This window comes from Copadichromis virginalis, linkage group LG3 (genome assembly GCF_057382275.1).
Source record: "Copadichromis virginalis isolate Kocher_CV1m ecotype Utaka linkage group LG3, C_Virginalis_male_GT1.1, whole genome shotgun sequence".
Lineage (NCBI taxonomy): Eukaryota > Metazoa > Chordata > Actinopteri > Cichliformes > Cichlidae > Copadichromis > Copadichromis virginalis.
In genome coordinates, this window is record NC_140620.1 from 8,806,150 (window position 1) to 8,821,405 (window position 15,256).

Here is a 15,256-nt window from a genome sequence, read left to right on the forward strand (position 1 = left end):
GATGCATGCTTTCATTACCAGTCGCATTGATTACTGTAATGCCCTGCTCTCTGGTCTTCCTAAGAAGAATATTTCAACTTTACAACTCTTGCAAAACTCGGCAGCTCGTGTGCTGACGAAGACCAGAGGGCGGGCCCACATTACACCGGTTTTAGAATCGCTGCACTGGCTCCCCGTGTGTTTCAGGATCGATTTTAAAGTTCTTTTATTGGTTTTTAAATGTCTTAATGGTCTTGGGCCTTCTTATCTCTCAGATCTGCTTTTACCATACGAACCCTCGCGGACCCTGAGGTCCTCTGGTGCTGGCCTTTTGATTGTCCCTAAAGTCAGGACACATACTCACGGAGAGGCAGCGTTTCAGTGGTATGGTCCTCGTCTGTGGAACAGCCTGCCGGAGGAGCTCAGGGCCGCAGAGAACGTACATGTTTTTAAGAACAGGCTCAAGACCCACCTTTTTAATTTAGCTTTTACTTAGCGTTTATTTATTTTATGCTTATTTATTCTATCCTGTTATTCTATTATTAATTTAGGATTTACCTAATATTTGTTTGATTTTATTCTTATTCATTTTTTAATCTTCTTATTCTATTTATATTTATATTGTATCCTGTTCTTATTTATTTTATCATTTTACCCTATATATATTGTATTGCGTCATATCTCCAGTGTTTCCTTGGAGGGCGCTCTCTGCACCGGGGCTGTTATCGACCGTGGCTGCTGGGTCTCTGGGGTCCTCTCAGCCTGGCTGGGGGGCTCCTTTGCCTCCCTCCTGCTGTGTGCCCAGCCCGGAGGCTGCGGTCTGTGACCGGCTCCCGGTGCAGACGGCTCCCTGTTATAGTGTTTCCTCACTTGGCTCATGCGAGCCCAGCCCAATTTTTACTCTTTAAGTGTGCGCGTGTGTGTATGTGTGTGGGGGTGGGGGGATATATGTGTATTGAGAGTGTGGGGAGTGAGTTGGAGGGTGGGGTGGGCTGCTTTTAACTATGTAAAGCACTTTGTGCTACATTTTCTCTGTATGAAAAGTGCTTTATAAATAAAGATTGATTGATTGATTGATTGATTGACTGATTGATTGACTAGTGTTTTGTGATCATTCACATTTGATTTGATAGAAGAAGTTTCAGGACATTGAAGTTACAGCTCTGAGTGGCTCCAGCTGCTCAGTGAGTCTCTTCCTCTCTTAAAGCCTCAAACTCACACTCTGGCCCTGCTCATTTAATATCCTGCAAACCTTCAGTGAGTTATGTTTGCACTGTGTGATCAATATTTGTATGTTCTGTATCACTTTGTGCGTTTTTCTTTTCCTGTCATGAAGACAGCTCAGACCTGCTGGCGTCTCCAGGTCCTGCTGAGCTTTCAGGTTATGTGATAAATGCTTTGGAAGTCATGGATGGGCCTCACTTTAGACCAGCTCACACAACATACTTCACTAACAACCAGTAACTGTCTGAATTAACTCAGGAATATCTGTAACACATGTACAACTTTATAAAGTGTTCATCCATCATTGGAAAAGTATCAGACTGCTGTCATTGAACATGTTATATTTGAGCCTCTTCAGCAAAACTTCATCATGTGTATCCATGTTTATGAACGACATACTGAGGAGGAGCAATGCTTCATAAATGATGAAACAAGTATTAACTAACACTAATGCTGAAGAGTGTGCAGCTGTTATAAAGTGTTAGCAGCAAAACACTAAACATCAACAATACAGAAACACACAGAGGGGAACAACAACATCTACAACAGCAGCTTCACCTGCTGCTCACATCACACACGTGGAAATCACATTGTGACGGAGTTACACCGTCCCGAGCCGCCGACAGCTGATCTGGGCGCATAAACGCACCACCACCATTACCGTGGCTGCGCGGCTTTTCGGCGACCGGGCAGATAAACAAAAAGGGGTGAGAGGTATATTTTGAGCAGCGCAGAGGGTGGCCAACATATTTTCCCACTTACCTTTAATAAAGCCGGTCGCGGAGACTCGCTGTGATCGCCGATTATACGGGGGTTATGCAAGCCGATGGTATGGTGTTCCGGGGTTCAAATAGTGGGTTCGCGCGCGCTTGAAGGGTCACGTGAACTGCATTATTCTTTTGGTTTGTTTGGTGTTATTGTGAAACACTGTAGGCTGCCTGGAAGTGGCCATAAATGTCTGTATATACATATATGTATTGTAGGACTACAGCAGGAAATAAGCTGAGGGGGAAAGACGGTTTGATAAAAGAAATAATAAAGAGATGACTATTACGCCTAGTGGGAGGGGCTATGGGGTATAAGAGAAGGCTGCCAGGACCTGGGTTCTTTTCAGTGAGATGTTACAGAGAGGGTAACATGCAGACTGTGTTTTGTATATAGATGTTTGTTTGTGCTGACTTAAGTCAGTTCTATTTTCTTTGTAAATAACTGTTTGTGCACCTGGGAGGCCGGCAGAATAAATAAATAAATTATCCACACTGAATGCTTTCCGACTACGCCTGTATTTGTTCGGGAGAAGTTTAGGAGAGGACCCCGCGACACACATATTTACTAACATTTTACAGTTAATTCATTTAGATTAAGATTTGTTTACTTTGAAAATTAGACTCAATTAATATTTTCTGGTTCAGAAAAGTCTTAAACACAAAGATTCACATGTTAGTGGCCACGTTGAGCCTCCTGTCAGTGTTTAGTTTCACCAGACTAGCTCTCTGTACCTGGCTATATCACCATGGTAACAGATGCTGAACACAGCCTGGTGTAGATCAGGTTATGTTCAGTGTCAGATTAAAATCAGCTGTAAGTGACACATTTTCTCTGAGTCTTTTATGTCCAGTCTGCTCTGAGCTGGAGCTCATGATAACATGAACGTCACTTTGATGTGGTGACAAACTCCTTCACCAGATTGTGTGTCAGAGCTGAATGCAGCGAGTAACCTTTCATGTTTAAGTGGATCGAGGTCAAAGTGTCACAGCTGTCAGCTTACAAATAAACTGCAGCACAGAGCGCTCACACACATTCATTCATTCACATGTTAATGATTGCTACCAGCATCGCTTAGTCTCCTTTGATGCAGCAACAGTGTTGCCTGTGTTGCTATAGTTACATATTGTTTATAGCTCTGTGTCACCTGTTAATGTAACAATATTTCTTATTAATGGAGGTGAAATCAGTGGGTCTACTTTGTGTGGAAGAAGACAGAAATAACGTATGAATGGTCGTTGTGTGGATGTGGAGAAGAGAGGCCCCAAATGCAGGCTGAAGCTGAACATCCTGGATGACTCAAACTGTTTCCCTCTGCAGTGAAAGCTGCTTGATGCTGTTTTGTTTTAAAGCCCATCAGAAACACATAAATACCTTAACAGTACAATTTTTATTAATATTTGTAATGAAGCTTTTTTTCCCAGGAGGTCTTAGTGATGCTGTAAATGTCACTAAGTGCAGTTTTATTCTCACAGACAAACTGTCACATGTTAAAAAACTGTTGAAGGTAAACGTTACAAATTTGTGGACTCATTTCTATAAACTGGCTTCAATCAAGCAGCAACTAAATTGTCAAATAGAGCTAAAATATTTTCATGAATTATTTTCAGCACTCATTTATTGGTAGACAGACATTATCATGTGTTATTTACCTGAGCTGTGAGATAAAAGGCAGACACTGCAGCAAACTCCTCACTTCACTCTCTTCATGTGAGCAGCCTGTCAGCTCCACTTGTTTCTTCTCTGGTTGGAGTTTCAGCAGCTCCAGGAGGATGGAGGTCTTTCTCTCTGAGAGCTTTATGATCCAGACTGCAGGAGCTGACTGGAAAACTGGCTGTAATGATGGAAGGACACTCAGACCTGTTTTAGTCTCACAGTCCTTCACATGGGAGCACAGATCCAGCAGGAAGTCACTCTGATATTTGTCATTGTAATCAGAATGAAGAGGGAATTTCTGATAAGAGCAGACTGATGATAGCATGTTGAGGATCTTCTCTCCTGTCCTCTGTTGTCTATCTGCTGCTACAATGAAGAGATTCATCAACAACTCAGTTTGATCTGAGAGATTTCCTGATGACTGACAGAAACTGGAAGAAAGAAAAGGAAACATGATGTGATGATTTGATCTGAGAACAACAAACAGAAACAAGCAGCACTGATACCGTTCTAGATTTGTCTCAGATAAATATCTCCAGCATTAAAAATACATTAAAGCCATAAGGTCAGTACTACAGTTGGTTCAATTATTTCTATAAAGTAACTCGACTGGATTTTAAACCACAATTGAAGAGCACATGAAAACATTGAGTGTTTAATAAGTAAAACCAAAGAGCATACCTGAGTGAGTGGATGTGGGGTAAATGGTGTAAGAGGAACGAGCTCGCACTTTGACAGACTCTGTGATCACAGTGAAGGCAGACTTTCACCTTCCTCTTCTGCAGGACTCTCACAGCTCCGTCATACAGTTGTGTTTCACTGTTGACTGGGAGGTGCAGCTGATTCTCAGTGAAGTCAAGTAAACTCACGTAATCCACGTCCACCTCACTCAGAAGAGAAATGGTCCACAGCTGGCGTGACAAGGAGTCACTCCTACACTCAAAAAAATGAATGAGGTGGATTGTTCAGTGTATATTAATTATTTATTTTCATTTTACTTAAAACATATGTTTTTGTTAAGTTAACATGTTTTTCTAATCAAGTCTACGTTATTGTGTCTATTATTCAACGTACATAATACTAATGTGTGACTTGATGGCATAACATTTAAGTTAAGTCAATTAGGATCGATATACTTTGTATACCCACAAGGTGGCAGTAATGCAAAAACAGTTGTAATAAAACCGCGAAGAAAAACAAGGTTTCACGGCTTGTGCCTGCTCATGCGCAAGACTTAAAATTTAACTTGAAAACGCTGTTTTGGCACCAAGCTGCTGTTTCTTTGAGAGATAAGACCACTTTTTTCTTTGACTATGTTCTACATAGTCAATGATATTGACTATGTTCTACATACTAATCTAATGATAGTTATATAAGAGCAGATGTACGCTGGTGCAATAAGCTGTACGTTTTACGTCCAATGGATGATGATCTGATTAGTCGACTAATTGCAAAAATAATCGGTGACTAGTCGACTATCAAAATGATCGTTTGTGGCAGCCCTATTGCCTAGACAACTGTGATGGCATCAGCCACACAGTGGTAAATCAGTTCACTTTTTACTTTATTAGTTTGCTTTGCAGTTTTCTTCATTAATATAATTCATTAATCATTTGGTTAAACCTAACACTGATATTATGAGGTGTGTACATAATAGCATTGTGTGGTTTTTCTAAAATGTTTTGTTATATTAATTATGTTTCTCTCTCTTTGAGCCACCTGGGTTTGGGCGGTGGCTGTTTCCTGTCTGGGCAAAAGGCGTGGCTGAGGACTCTGGGAACAAAATGCCTGCTCAGCAGGACCAACCATGAGCTTACCAGGAGAAGGGGTGTTTTAGGTTTAGTTAGGTTATTCTGTGCTTAGTTAATATTAGTGTGTGTTTTGTTTCCCCCCCTATTGTGTGTAAATGGTTTGGCCAAATCATTATAAAAGCTACCCTCATGTGTCTTTGTAATTAGGTCAGTTTGTGAGTTAAGTTGTGTCTCACTTTGTTTTGTTTGAGTTTCTGGAAAATACTTTTCGTAGAGTTATATTTAGTTGACCTGTTTTATGGGCCTGCTAAGTATGTTTTTGATTTTTGTTATTTTTGGACTTTTTGAGGGTTAAAATAAAGAAAACCCTTTTTGAAGATACTTATTTGCCTGTGTCCTCTTTGCTTTGGCTGCTTGGTCCCTCACAACAACAATACTAAGTTTTGCTCTTTCAAATGAACCACGTGGCTCAAAGGGGCACAATTGTTGTTTCTCATTTTGTTTTTGTACTCAAGAAAAATGCTGCTGTGTTCAGACACCAAATAGAGTTTTGTACATCATTACTCAATTGTGACTGTATAGTGTTCTACTATAAAGTCACAAGAGCAAAGAGAAATGTAAAATGCATGAAAGAGTTCGGGTGTTAGGAGGTTAATGGACTGATCATTGCTGACGTGTTTGGGTCTTGCTGTTTGGTTAGAAACTAAAAAACAAAGATACTTCTCTTAAATCTTAAAGGTTTTGACTCACTGTCACCTTGTTTGTTGTGTTCAGGAGATGAGCTAATATTTATAATTCTTTGTACTTTAATGAGAAAACTGTATTGAACTAGCAGACTAACAACATGAAAATTTATCTAAAGACATTTTTGTAGAGGAAATCCTTATATTTATGTTTATATGTGAACTAGAGGGTGAGACATTTTGACTTAGTGGATTTTAACTGAACACAAGGTAACAAAGGCAGTATGTTTCTCATTGGAGAATAAAAGCTATACGTGTCTGCCTGATAACTCAGGAGTAACAGCTACAAATGAACACAGCATTAATCTGGCAGATAGGTCTGTTACTCTAACCTTACTTTGGGTTGTCTTTAGCACTGCTCATGGCCTCTGATCGTGAAATTAACTTCACAATAATTATGAGACCATGGGTCAGTGTGATGCAGTGGTGCTAGTTTACAAGTTAAATGTGCTTCAGCTGAGACTGAAAATGTCTTAAATAAGTAATAAAATCTCTCATTCAAATGACAAATGTCCAGGTAAAAGTTAGTTAGCTTTCTGGGATCCCCTCACCTGGATTATTATGTATGCATCAAGACTAGGGATGGGTATTGTTTAGGTTTTATCCGATACCGGTGCCAAACCGGTACTTTTGAAACGGTGCCGGTGCTTAAACGGTGCTCAAACCGGTGCTTAAAGAATGGAGAACACAAAATTGGTCCAAAAACCTCTCATGTTCAGCTGTTTTTTTTGTAAAAAGATAACAATGTTAGCCTTTTCTGCAGCTATGGGGCATATATGGTATCACTCTTGGCTGGAAGCAGTGCTTAAACAATGGAAAACACAAACTTTGTCCAAAAACCTCTCATGTTTAGCTGTTTTCTACTTTTTCTTTGGTCATTTTAGCCTTTTTGGCCAGGGTGAAGGGAGTATCTGCCATGAAACAAGAAGACAGCTGCATGTAACTATGATGATGTTTGCTAGTTCACCTTACATGCATTAATGTAATAATGTGGTTAGCCTACTCAACGTAAATTACACACGAACAACATGAAGCTACTCACGCAGAGAAGAACGGCTGCTGCTGCATCATCATCCTCATCATTTCTGCTACACTGGCAGGGCTAGGGGCCAGGACTCTCCTCTTCGGGTTTTTGGGGGATGTTGCTAACTCCAGGTCCGATAACAGGCACCACACCCACAGTAGATGTGCTCGGTGTGAGGTCTCGCAGCAAGCTATCAAATACGGCGCATTTCTCGGCTTTTAAAAAAACGCTATGCGTCGCCAGGTGTTTCATCAGATTCGAGGTGTTACCTCCTTTGACAGTATCAGCTTAAAGCACTTGTTGCAGGCTGCTGAGTTTGCATATTTTGCTGTGAAGTACAGCCAGACTTTGACTGCTTCGCTTTGGGCATTTTTAATCTGTAGCTCTGCTCTAAAAGAACGTACGTACTATGCTCGCAAAGGTAAAATGATTGGCTGGAATCCAAAGTGTATGACATCTCAGGGGGGAAAAAAAGCACCGAAATATGCGCTGCTTTTCGGTCTGGTTACTACCGTTTATGTCAGAACCGATACCGGTACCCATCCCTAATCAAGACTTAAGAATAATGTTACCAAATACCTAAAGACTACGTACAAACATTCTGCTGTCTACAACTCACTGGAAACATGATGAAACAAAGCTGAAACAAATCCTTCTCACTACTATGTTTTCATTTTTCACTTTAAGAAAAACACATACTGCTCTAAATCACTGAATGCTTTACATTTAAAACATTAAAAACAGATGTACAGAACCCTTTAACTTCAGATCTAAATGTTCTCACTTACCTTTGAAGTTTGCTGAGGCATCCCAGCAAAGGCCTCATTCCCTGTTTTGATGCTGTTGTATCCTCCAGGTTCAGCTCTATTTTCCTCTCCTGACTCTGGCTGATTACATAGGCCAGAACACAACACTGCTGAGGATCAAGAGTCTCTCCACTCACATCAATACAGTAGTCCAGTTTATCCAGGAGGCAGAGGCAGGCATCAGGTGACTGAGACTCATAGAGGCATTGACATAAGAACATTAAGTCCACTTCACAGTCTTCACTGTCACTACAACCTACAAAGGTGGTCACCAAGTGTTTGAAGAACCAGTCAGACGTGTCTCTGAGCTGCTGAGGAGGAAGGAGACCTTCTAACAAATCAGTGTTCTTCTCACTCAACAGTCCACACAGGAAAGGGACCAAATGTTTCATGTGTTTGCTGCCCTGAACCAGACACTGCTGTAGAACACATCTGGTCTTCTCTGGATCCTTTAAGACCCACAGAGCTGCAAAAAACTCCTGAACCGTGTAGTGGAGAAAGGCACACAAGGGTTTCCTTACAGTTGGGCTGATTTGAATTACATTCCTGCTCAAAATGGCCAAATTAGCACAGCTGTCTAGTTTGGGCAGTGATGTTAGGTTCACATTTTTCCCTTCTGTTGCACAAAAAGCTGCCTGAGATAAAGACAGTATTGCATCCCATTTAGTACTTTCATTTTCAGGTGTCTTGGAAACATTTCTCTGATTGCAGAAATGGAGGATATTGAGGTATATTTCAGTAACTGTGCAGGGATGTGGAGAGAAATCTGAGCCCTCAAAGCTAAAGCAGGCGACCACCATCAGGGCGTACATGGGGACGTGGCAAAGAGAGAATAACTCCAGGTTACACAAGACTTTGTTGAGGTGGTTCTCACTCAGATTCTTGGATAAGTACTCTCTGATGCCCTGCTCACTGAAGCCTTTCACTTCCACTCTGAGACAGTCCCAATCCAACAGAAAGTCTGCTGACTCCACCTCTGGTCTGCAGGTGATGATGATCTTTGCTTCGGGTAGAAGGGTCTTCTGTATGAGCTTAAACACCACAGATGTAGAGCCAACATCTGTAACTCCATCAAAAATGATGGTAACACTGTCAGCATTATCCTTTATGTCCTCTAAGACCTCATCGCTGCCTTCATCTGGTTCACAGAACACACTGAAGAGAAGATCCTCCAGTTTATGGAGCTCTGTGATGTTGGGTGTTTCTCTCATATCAAAGTAGAACATGTAATCTAGATCCTTGTTATCTTTCTCTGACCACAGTTTCAACATCTGATGGACCACAGCTGTTTTCCCAGTTCCAGGTTTTCCTACCAAAAGGATTTTTCTTTCATATGTTTTCAGGAGTTCACTGGGAGAGGTTCCATGTTTGTCCTCAGGTATGTACGTTTTTAGTTTTTTAGGTCGAAGCTTCCTGCTTTTCTTGATCTTTGACTTTTTTATTTTGGATGGTGAAGCCTGTCCTGGTGTGTCTAACACAAGCGAGGTGTAGGACAAAGATGTCTGCTTGTTGAACAGGACTGCTTTACTTTGGGTCCATGATCTTTCTGAAATCTTCTGAGCTTTAAATTTCAGCTTTTGTTGGTATCTGTGGCACGGGCTGGGGCCTGAAAGAAAGGAGGTGTAGGAGAAAAAAAAAAGCAGAACAATTTAATGTCACTGATGTGTCACTGGACAGCAACACAATATGGATGGATTAAAAATCATCTATACGTTAAAATCATTTCAGTTTAAAAAATACCTTGTACATCCATGTTGGTGTCCTCCCTGAAGGAAAAGCAGCTGATCCAGTAGTTGAGATCAAACATGTTGGACAGAGAGGACGATGACTCTGGATTTTCTGCAAACGACAGTGATCTCTCTCCAGAGGTTCTCCTTGTTGTGTCAATAATCCTGAGAAACTCATAGCAAGCTTCTTCCCCCATTTCTATAACATAGTCCACAATTCTTCTGGTTTTGTCAAATCCATCACTCTCTGACTTTATTTTATTCACATCTTCCTCTGAGAAAAATCCTCTCGTGGACAGGTTCTCCACAATCTCAGTGAACCCCTTTAATGTTCTCACCAGGTGGTCTCTGGCACTCCTGACGTAATCCAAGGCTGACTGAGATGCACAAGCCATGATCTTTACTTGCTGGATTTCAGAGGTCCTGTTCAGAGAAAAAATATACATCAGGGTGAACAACATGGATTTCAAACAGTGATTTATGCTTTGTGGCATGGAGTGTTCGGTTAAAGCAGGATAAAGCTCACCTCTCTTTTTAATTATCACTGCTGTGCAAACAGATGACACTGATTAGTCTGCGCCCCAGGATTAGAAATCTGGTTGGAAAACAGGCAACATTTAGTTTGTGTATTGGCCTTTGTTACGGCCCTAGCAGGGCCTCCTCCTGAAGTTGCCTGTGTGTGCGTGTCCTACCGAAGGTCCTGTCTTAGGACTCCTATCAGCAATTAAAGGTATTTAAGGCCAGAGAAAGATGAGCTCTGGTGCCAGATAGCTGTTTTTGGTGGGTGCAGTTAGTGAGCTGTCTTTGCTGATTGTTCGGTGACTAAACTTTTTTTTTTTTACTTTTCAGTTTACTGACCTACGCCTGAGTTTTGGGCTGGTTTCCTTTAATGCTCACCTCAATGCACTATATGGGTTCTGGAACTAGCCCCCAGGAGAGGGGACGAGGAGATTTAGGAGACGTTCAGAGTTCATTTTTGGATTTTTTTTAAATATAATTTAAAAGAAAAGGACAGTCAATATTATCTTAAGATTAGTTACCATAGCAACAACTTAGCTTAAACACATTTAAACACTTGGTTTTAACACTTGAAGACCAAATTCTTTACATTTTGAAGCCAGACTTGGTCATTTTTAAAATGATCTTGAGCCATAGTTCTCCAAGATTTCTAAAGCCAGTAGTGTGTGAGAATTGACTGAATTATAAAGATAGCAAAGAACCGTTAGATTTTAATCCTCTGTGCAAAACCATCTAGCAAGTGTCTGATTGGCAGCTGCTTCATTTTGCAGCATGCCAATAAACCCAAACACTCCCATTCCGGGTTTGAAAAACACAGTAAAGCACCATCAGTCACAGACTGACCATGGACTGGAGGATCATCTTGACAGAGAACCAAACAAAAGGCAGCCAACATCCAAAGGAGAGCTTTGAAGAAGCCTGCAGAACTAGTCCCGAAGACTAGGGACGTTAAAAAGAATAGACTAACCAACTAGTCTAAAACCAACACACACTCAGATACCAAGTTAAAGCTTAGCCTTGATTAATGTCAAACAAACATTAGACATAGTCATTGGAAAAGATGAATACTATCTTTCAGTAATCAGTCGTGCTGCTTAACTGTATTAACAATCAGATTAAACAAGTAGTATTTCTGGTACGGACTATTGGCCACAGCAAAGATTAGCTGACCAGGTCACAGACGTTCCTCCTGATGAGCAAAAGTTCAGACTATAGGGGGAAAAAAGATGGTCATACCAAATACTGACGTTCTTTATAAAGTCATTATTTAGAATATTCTGCACATTTCCATGAACCACAGTACCCGTTTTCCATTTACCAAGAACATTTTAAAGAAACGAGGGCTGGCTCAAGACTTTTGACAAGTACTGTAATATTTCAAAGTATCAACTTGTTGAACCTATGTTATATAATTTTTTTCCCTTTTTTTTTTTAAAAATGGGTCTACTTTATTTCTGGAAAATGTCAGTTTCATTTATGTGTATAAACATATGGAGCCATATTCTTGCTACAGAACTGCTACAAAAAACAGCAATGCAGTATTTAGCATGAAAATAATTTTATACTGAAATAAGTAGCAAAGTGCCCTGCATTTGCAATGTGTCTAAGAAGTATGACGTTAAACTGTACCACTGATTTTTTGCCATCTATAAACCTGTAAATATCCCCGCACCTTAACTAGGGCTGCTCAATTAATCGAATTTTAATCACGATTATGATCTGGGCTTTCAACGATCATTAAAAATGACTGAGCCGATTATTAGCCCCTCCCTCGTGCTTTACTCTCGCGCTGCTCCGTGTGGCAAATCGAGTGCACCTCTCTGCATTTCGAACACGGGTCACAACAATTAAGAGGACCTGAGGGAAGCTCGGAAAGCTCGGAAAGCTAAGCAGAAGTTATTTGGAGAGGAGAGTGACTGCCGTTGGTTGAAAAGAGAGGTAAAAAAAACTTCAGTGGTGTGGAAACATTATGGGTTCGGAGTCAGACGTGGATCAAGTGGACACAGTGTGTAAACTTTGCTACGATGTAGTAGCTGCAGCACAGAGCAACACTGCAAAGTTCACTAAACATAGATGTTTAAATTTTTCATTTATTTCTTATATTGCAAACATTTGCACTGTTATCAGTATCTGCACACTATTTTATATTATTTTTAAAAGTCATTATTCAACACATTGTTATTGTTAAATAAATATCGTCAAATAATCGAGATCTCAATTTCAGTGAAAATAATCATGATTATCATTTTTGCCATAATCGAGCAGCCCTAACCTTAACATTAGTAAAGCGAAAGTGAAGGTGGTTCCAGGATTCTTTGTTTCAGATCGACACGGATCACTTTTTTGCCTCAGTTTAAACAAAGATAGCAAAGCCAGTCATTATTTTTAAAAAGAGCCCAAAAATATCAAGAGGAGGAAAAACAAACCTTGTAGATCTTCTCAGTTTTCCTCATCTGCAGACAGGCCCACTCAGAATGTGCACCTGCGCACTCTGATAACCACGTGGCCGCTGTTTTAAGGCACAATCTGCAGTTTCTGAGTGTGGAAAAGAATCCGGTCTAATGTATTACGACAGTCTGCAGACTACAGAGGGAATTAAACCCTGTTTATTATTGCTGCTGTTACTTTGACGTTTATCTTTGTGTAAAGTATTAATGGCAGTCTTCCTGGACTCGCATGTAAGAATGAGAATAGTTTTATTGATCACAGGGGGAAGTTTATATACATGAACATGTGCTGTACGCTTTCACTTAAACTTTTAATCCCATTAATCGTGATGACGGTGTTAGAGTTAACAGCCCGACAGCAAACGCACAAAAATGATGACACAGACTTGTAATTTGCACCGACGTGTTTTCTAAATTCGCAGCACTTGTTGACAGACACGTGACGTCCACACAGCGACATTTTAGTCTAAAAACATATTAAAAGTGGATTCTCGTATTCACGAGTCCGCGGCGTCCTTGAACACACCGGGCCGTTTTTAACCCGCACTTGAAACTTTCAAACGTAAATTAAAACCTACGAAAAATGAAAAGTGAGCAATGAGTTTACACCGAGGTAAACAGGGCGGGAAGACACACAACTGACCTGAACACTCAACATCCCGCGAACGTGACAAAGTTTCAGCCCATTAGGAAGCAGGAACAAAAGAGACTGAAGATAATCCGGGTTTGACCAGAATCACGTCCCACAAGAAACAAACAACTTTCCTCCAACTTCTTCCTTGTTTTTCTTCTTCTTCCGCTTCTTCTTCTTCTAAATGTTATTGGCGGTTGGCAAACAACAGAATGGTGCAATACCGCCACCAACTGGTATGGAGTGTGGTCCAGAATGTCACTTCAGGATTAGATGCTATCATATAAATGTGTTTGTCTAAGAAATCTAATATTACCTGATGATTTTTACTTCGTGAATTGTTTCTAAGTAAAGCATTTAACTCTAGCTTCACTTTGAGGTTTTGAATCAGTCTTCTTTCTTCCACATGGTCTTGACACTGTAACATAACATGCAATGTTACAGTGTTTCCCCTAAACTGAAGTGTGCTGTTTAACCCAGTGTGATCAAATCTGACATGTGAAGTGTTTGTTTCTTCTCTCCTCCTCCTGTCTCCTTCTCATTTCTCCAGTTTTCTTTTGGATTAAAAAACACTGTCATTTCCTTTCTTTCTCATGAATTAGACATTTATGGCACACTGCAAACTGCATTAAGTCCATGCCTGTTGAGGCTTTGCTATAGCTATATAAGTGGGATTTGTTATTCGAACGAGTGTTAATCGGCTACAAGCTGTGAGCGCAGTGCAGTGTAAAACTCTTCCTTCAGTCCTCACGCTGAGTGTTTAGAGGTGAGCACACTTGTTAGTCTTCAGTGATGAACTGAATTGATCTCCTTTTTCTCAGCACATAGCAAGTCACTCTCTCTGCTGCATCTACAACAAATAAAAGTGAAATATCTGTGAAAATGCAGCTTTTAATGAAACTGTTAGATTAATGCCTGCATGTTACATTGTGGTATCATCTGCTATTATGATCTGGCAGTAAATAATATGTTGTGTTTATTGCGCATTGCACAGACCAGCTGTTACACACAAATTTCAGGGTGGTGTGGAACGGTTTTACTGATGCACCGCTCCTCCGGATCAATCTGAGTCCTAATCTTCAGAAGCCTTTAACCTCACCTCTGCTGTTAATAACGAGCCTGAGGGCTTTGGTAGCTAGTTTAAGATCCACATTGGCTTTAGAAATCTTTCCAGGGGTAACTTCCTCCCCAGGAGGCGTTGTCAGCATTCCTTAGTCACCTTTACTGGTTATTCCTCCTTCGCCACAATGAGATGAATATCTACAATGACAAAATCCTGTTACTGCAAATGTAACTAACTATGGTTTTCACACACACACACACACACACACACACACACACACACACACACTTGAAAGATTGAAGGCAGTTGAAAAGTAAAAATTTGCTTCCTTTCCAGAAAAACGCAAACTTCAGAAGTACACCTCCCTCCAAGCTTGCGATAAGCCAACATTACTACTCGGTCAGGATTTGCCATGTTCTTGGCAGCGTTTGACTTTGTTTTTGGCGTTTACATGTGGGCGGAGAGATTTTAAGAACGGAAAGTCCCCGTTTTCATAAACACCCGTGTGCGTGAGGAGGTGCGGCTCTCTCCGTGGTAGTGATGGGATTTCCGGCTCTTTTTAGAGATCCTGCTCTTTCGGTTCGGCTCACTAAAAAGAGCCGGCTCTTTCGGCTCCCAACCGGCTCTTCAGGTTGTTTTGTTGCTTTAATTAATTTATTATTAACAATAATATAAAATTCTGCACAAAAGGAATTACTAACGTAAAACAAAGTGGTTTTATTTATATACCGGTATGTTTATATATAAATATATGCGGTGGCCCCTAGAGACAAAACACGTACAAACTCCAAAACACATTTCTAGCATGAACTGAACTTCCAAAGCAGAGCTACTAGATCACTTAAATTACACAATTGAAAGCATGTGTGTATTGTTTGTGTATTTATACACAGGCACTCAAATATATTCAAATAATTTAAA

At 40.5% G+C, this 15,256-nt stretch overlaps 1 protein-coding gene across 2 annotated transcripts in view; it reads right to left on the reverse strand.

Annotated features, from left to right (window-relative positions):
* Positions 1–13,471, reverse strand: part of LOC146712598 (uncharacterized) — a 31,713-nt gene extending 18,242 nt beyond the window's left edge. The window contains exons 1-5 of one of the 2 annotated variants that reach the window (XM_085452065.1): positions 13,285–13,471; positions 9,689–10,098; positions 7,931–9,554; positions 4,306–4,557; positions 3,621–4,055 (exon numbers count right to left, since the gene is read on the reverse strand). In XM_085452065.1, coding sequence (XP_085308191.1) covers positions 3,621–4,055; positions 4,306–4,557; positions 7,931–9,554; positions 9,689–10,070 — 2,693 coding nt within the window. In that variant the 5' untranslated portion in view covers positions 10,071–10,098; positions 13,285–13,471. Of the gene's footprint in view, positions 1–3,620; positions 4,056–4,305; positions 4,558–7,930; positions 9,555–9,688; positions 10,099–13,284 lie in introns of those variants that run through there. The other variant, XM_085452064.1, reaches the window with a different exon arrangement.
* Between the last annotated feature and the right edge of the window lie 1,785 nt (positions 13,472–15,256).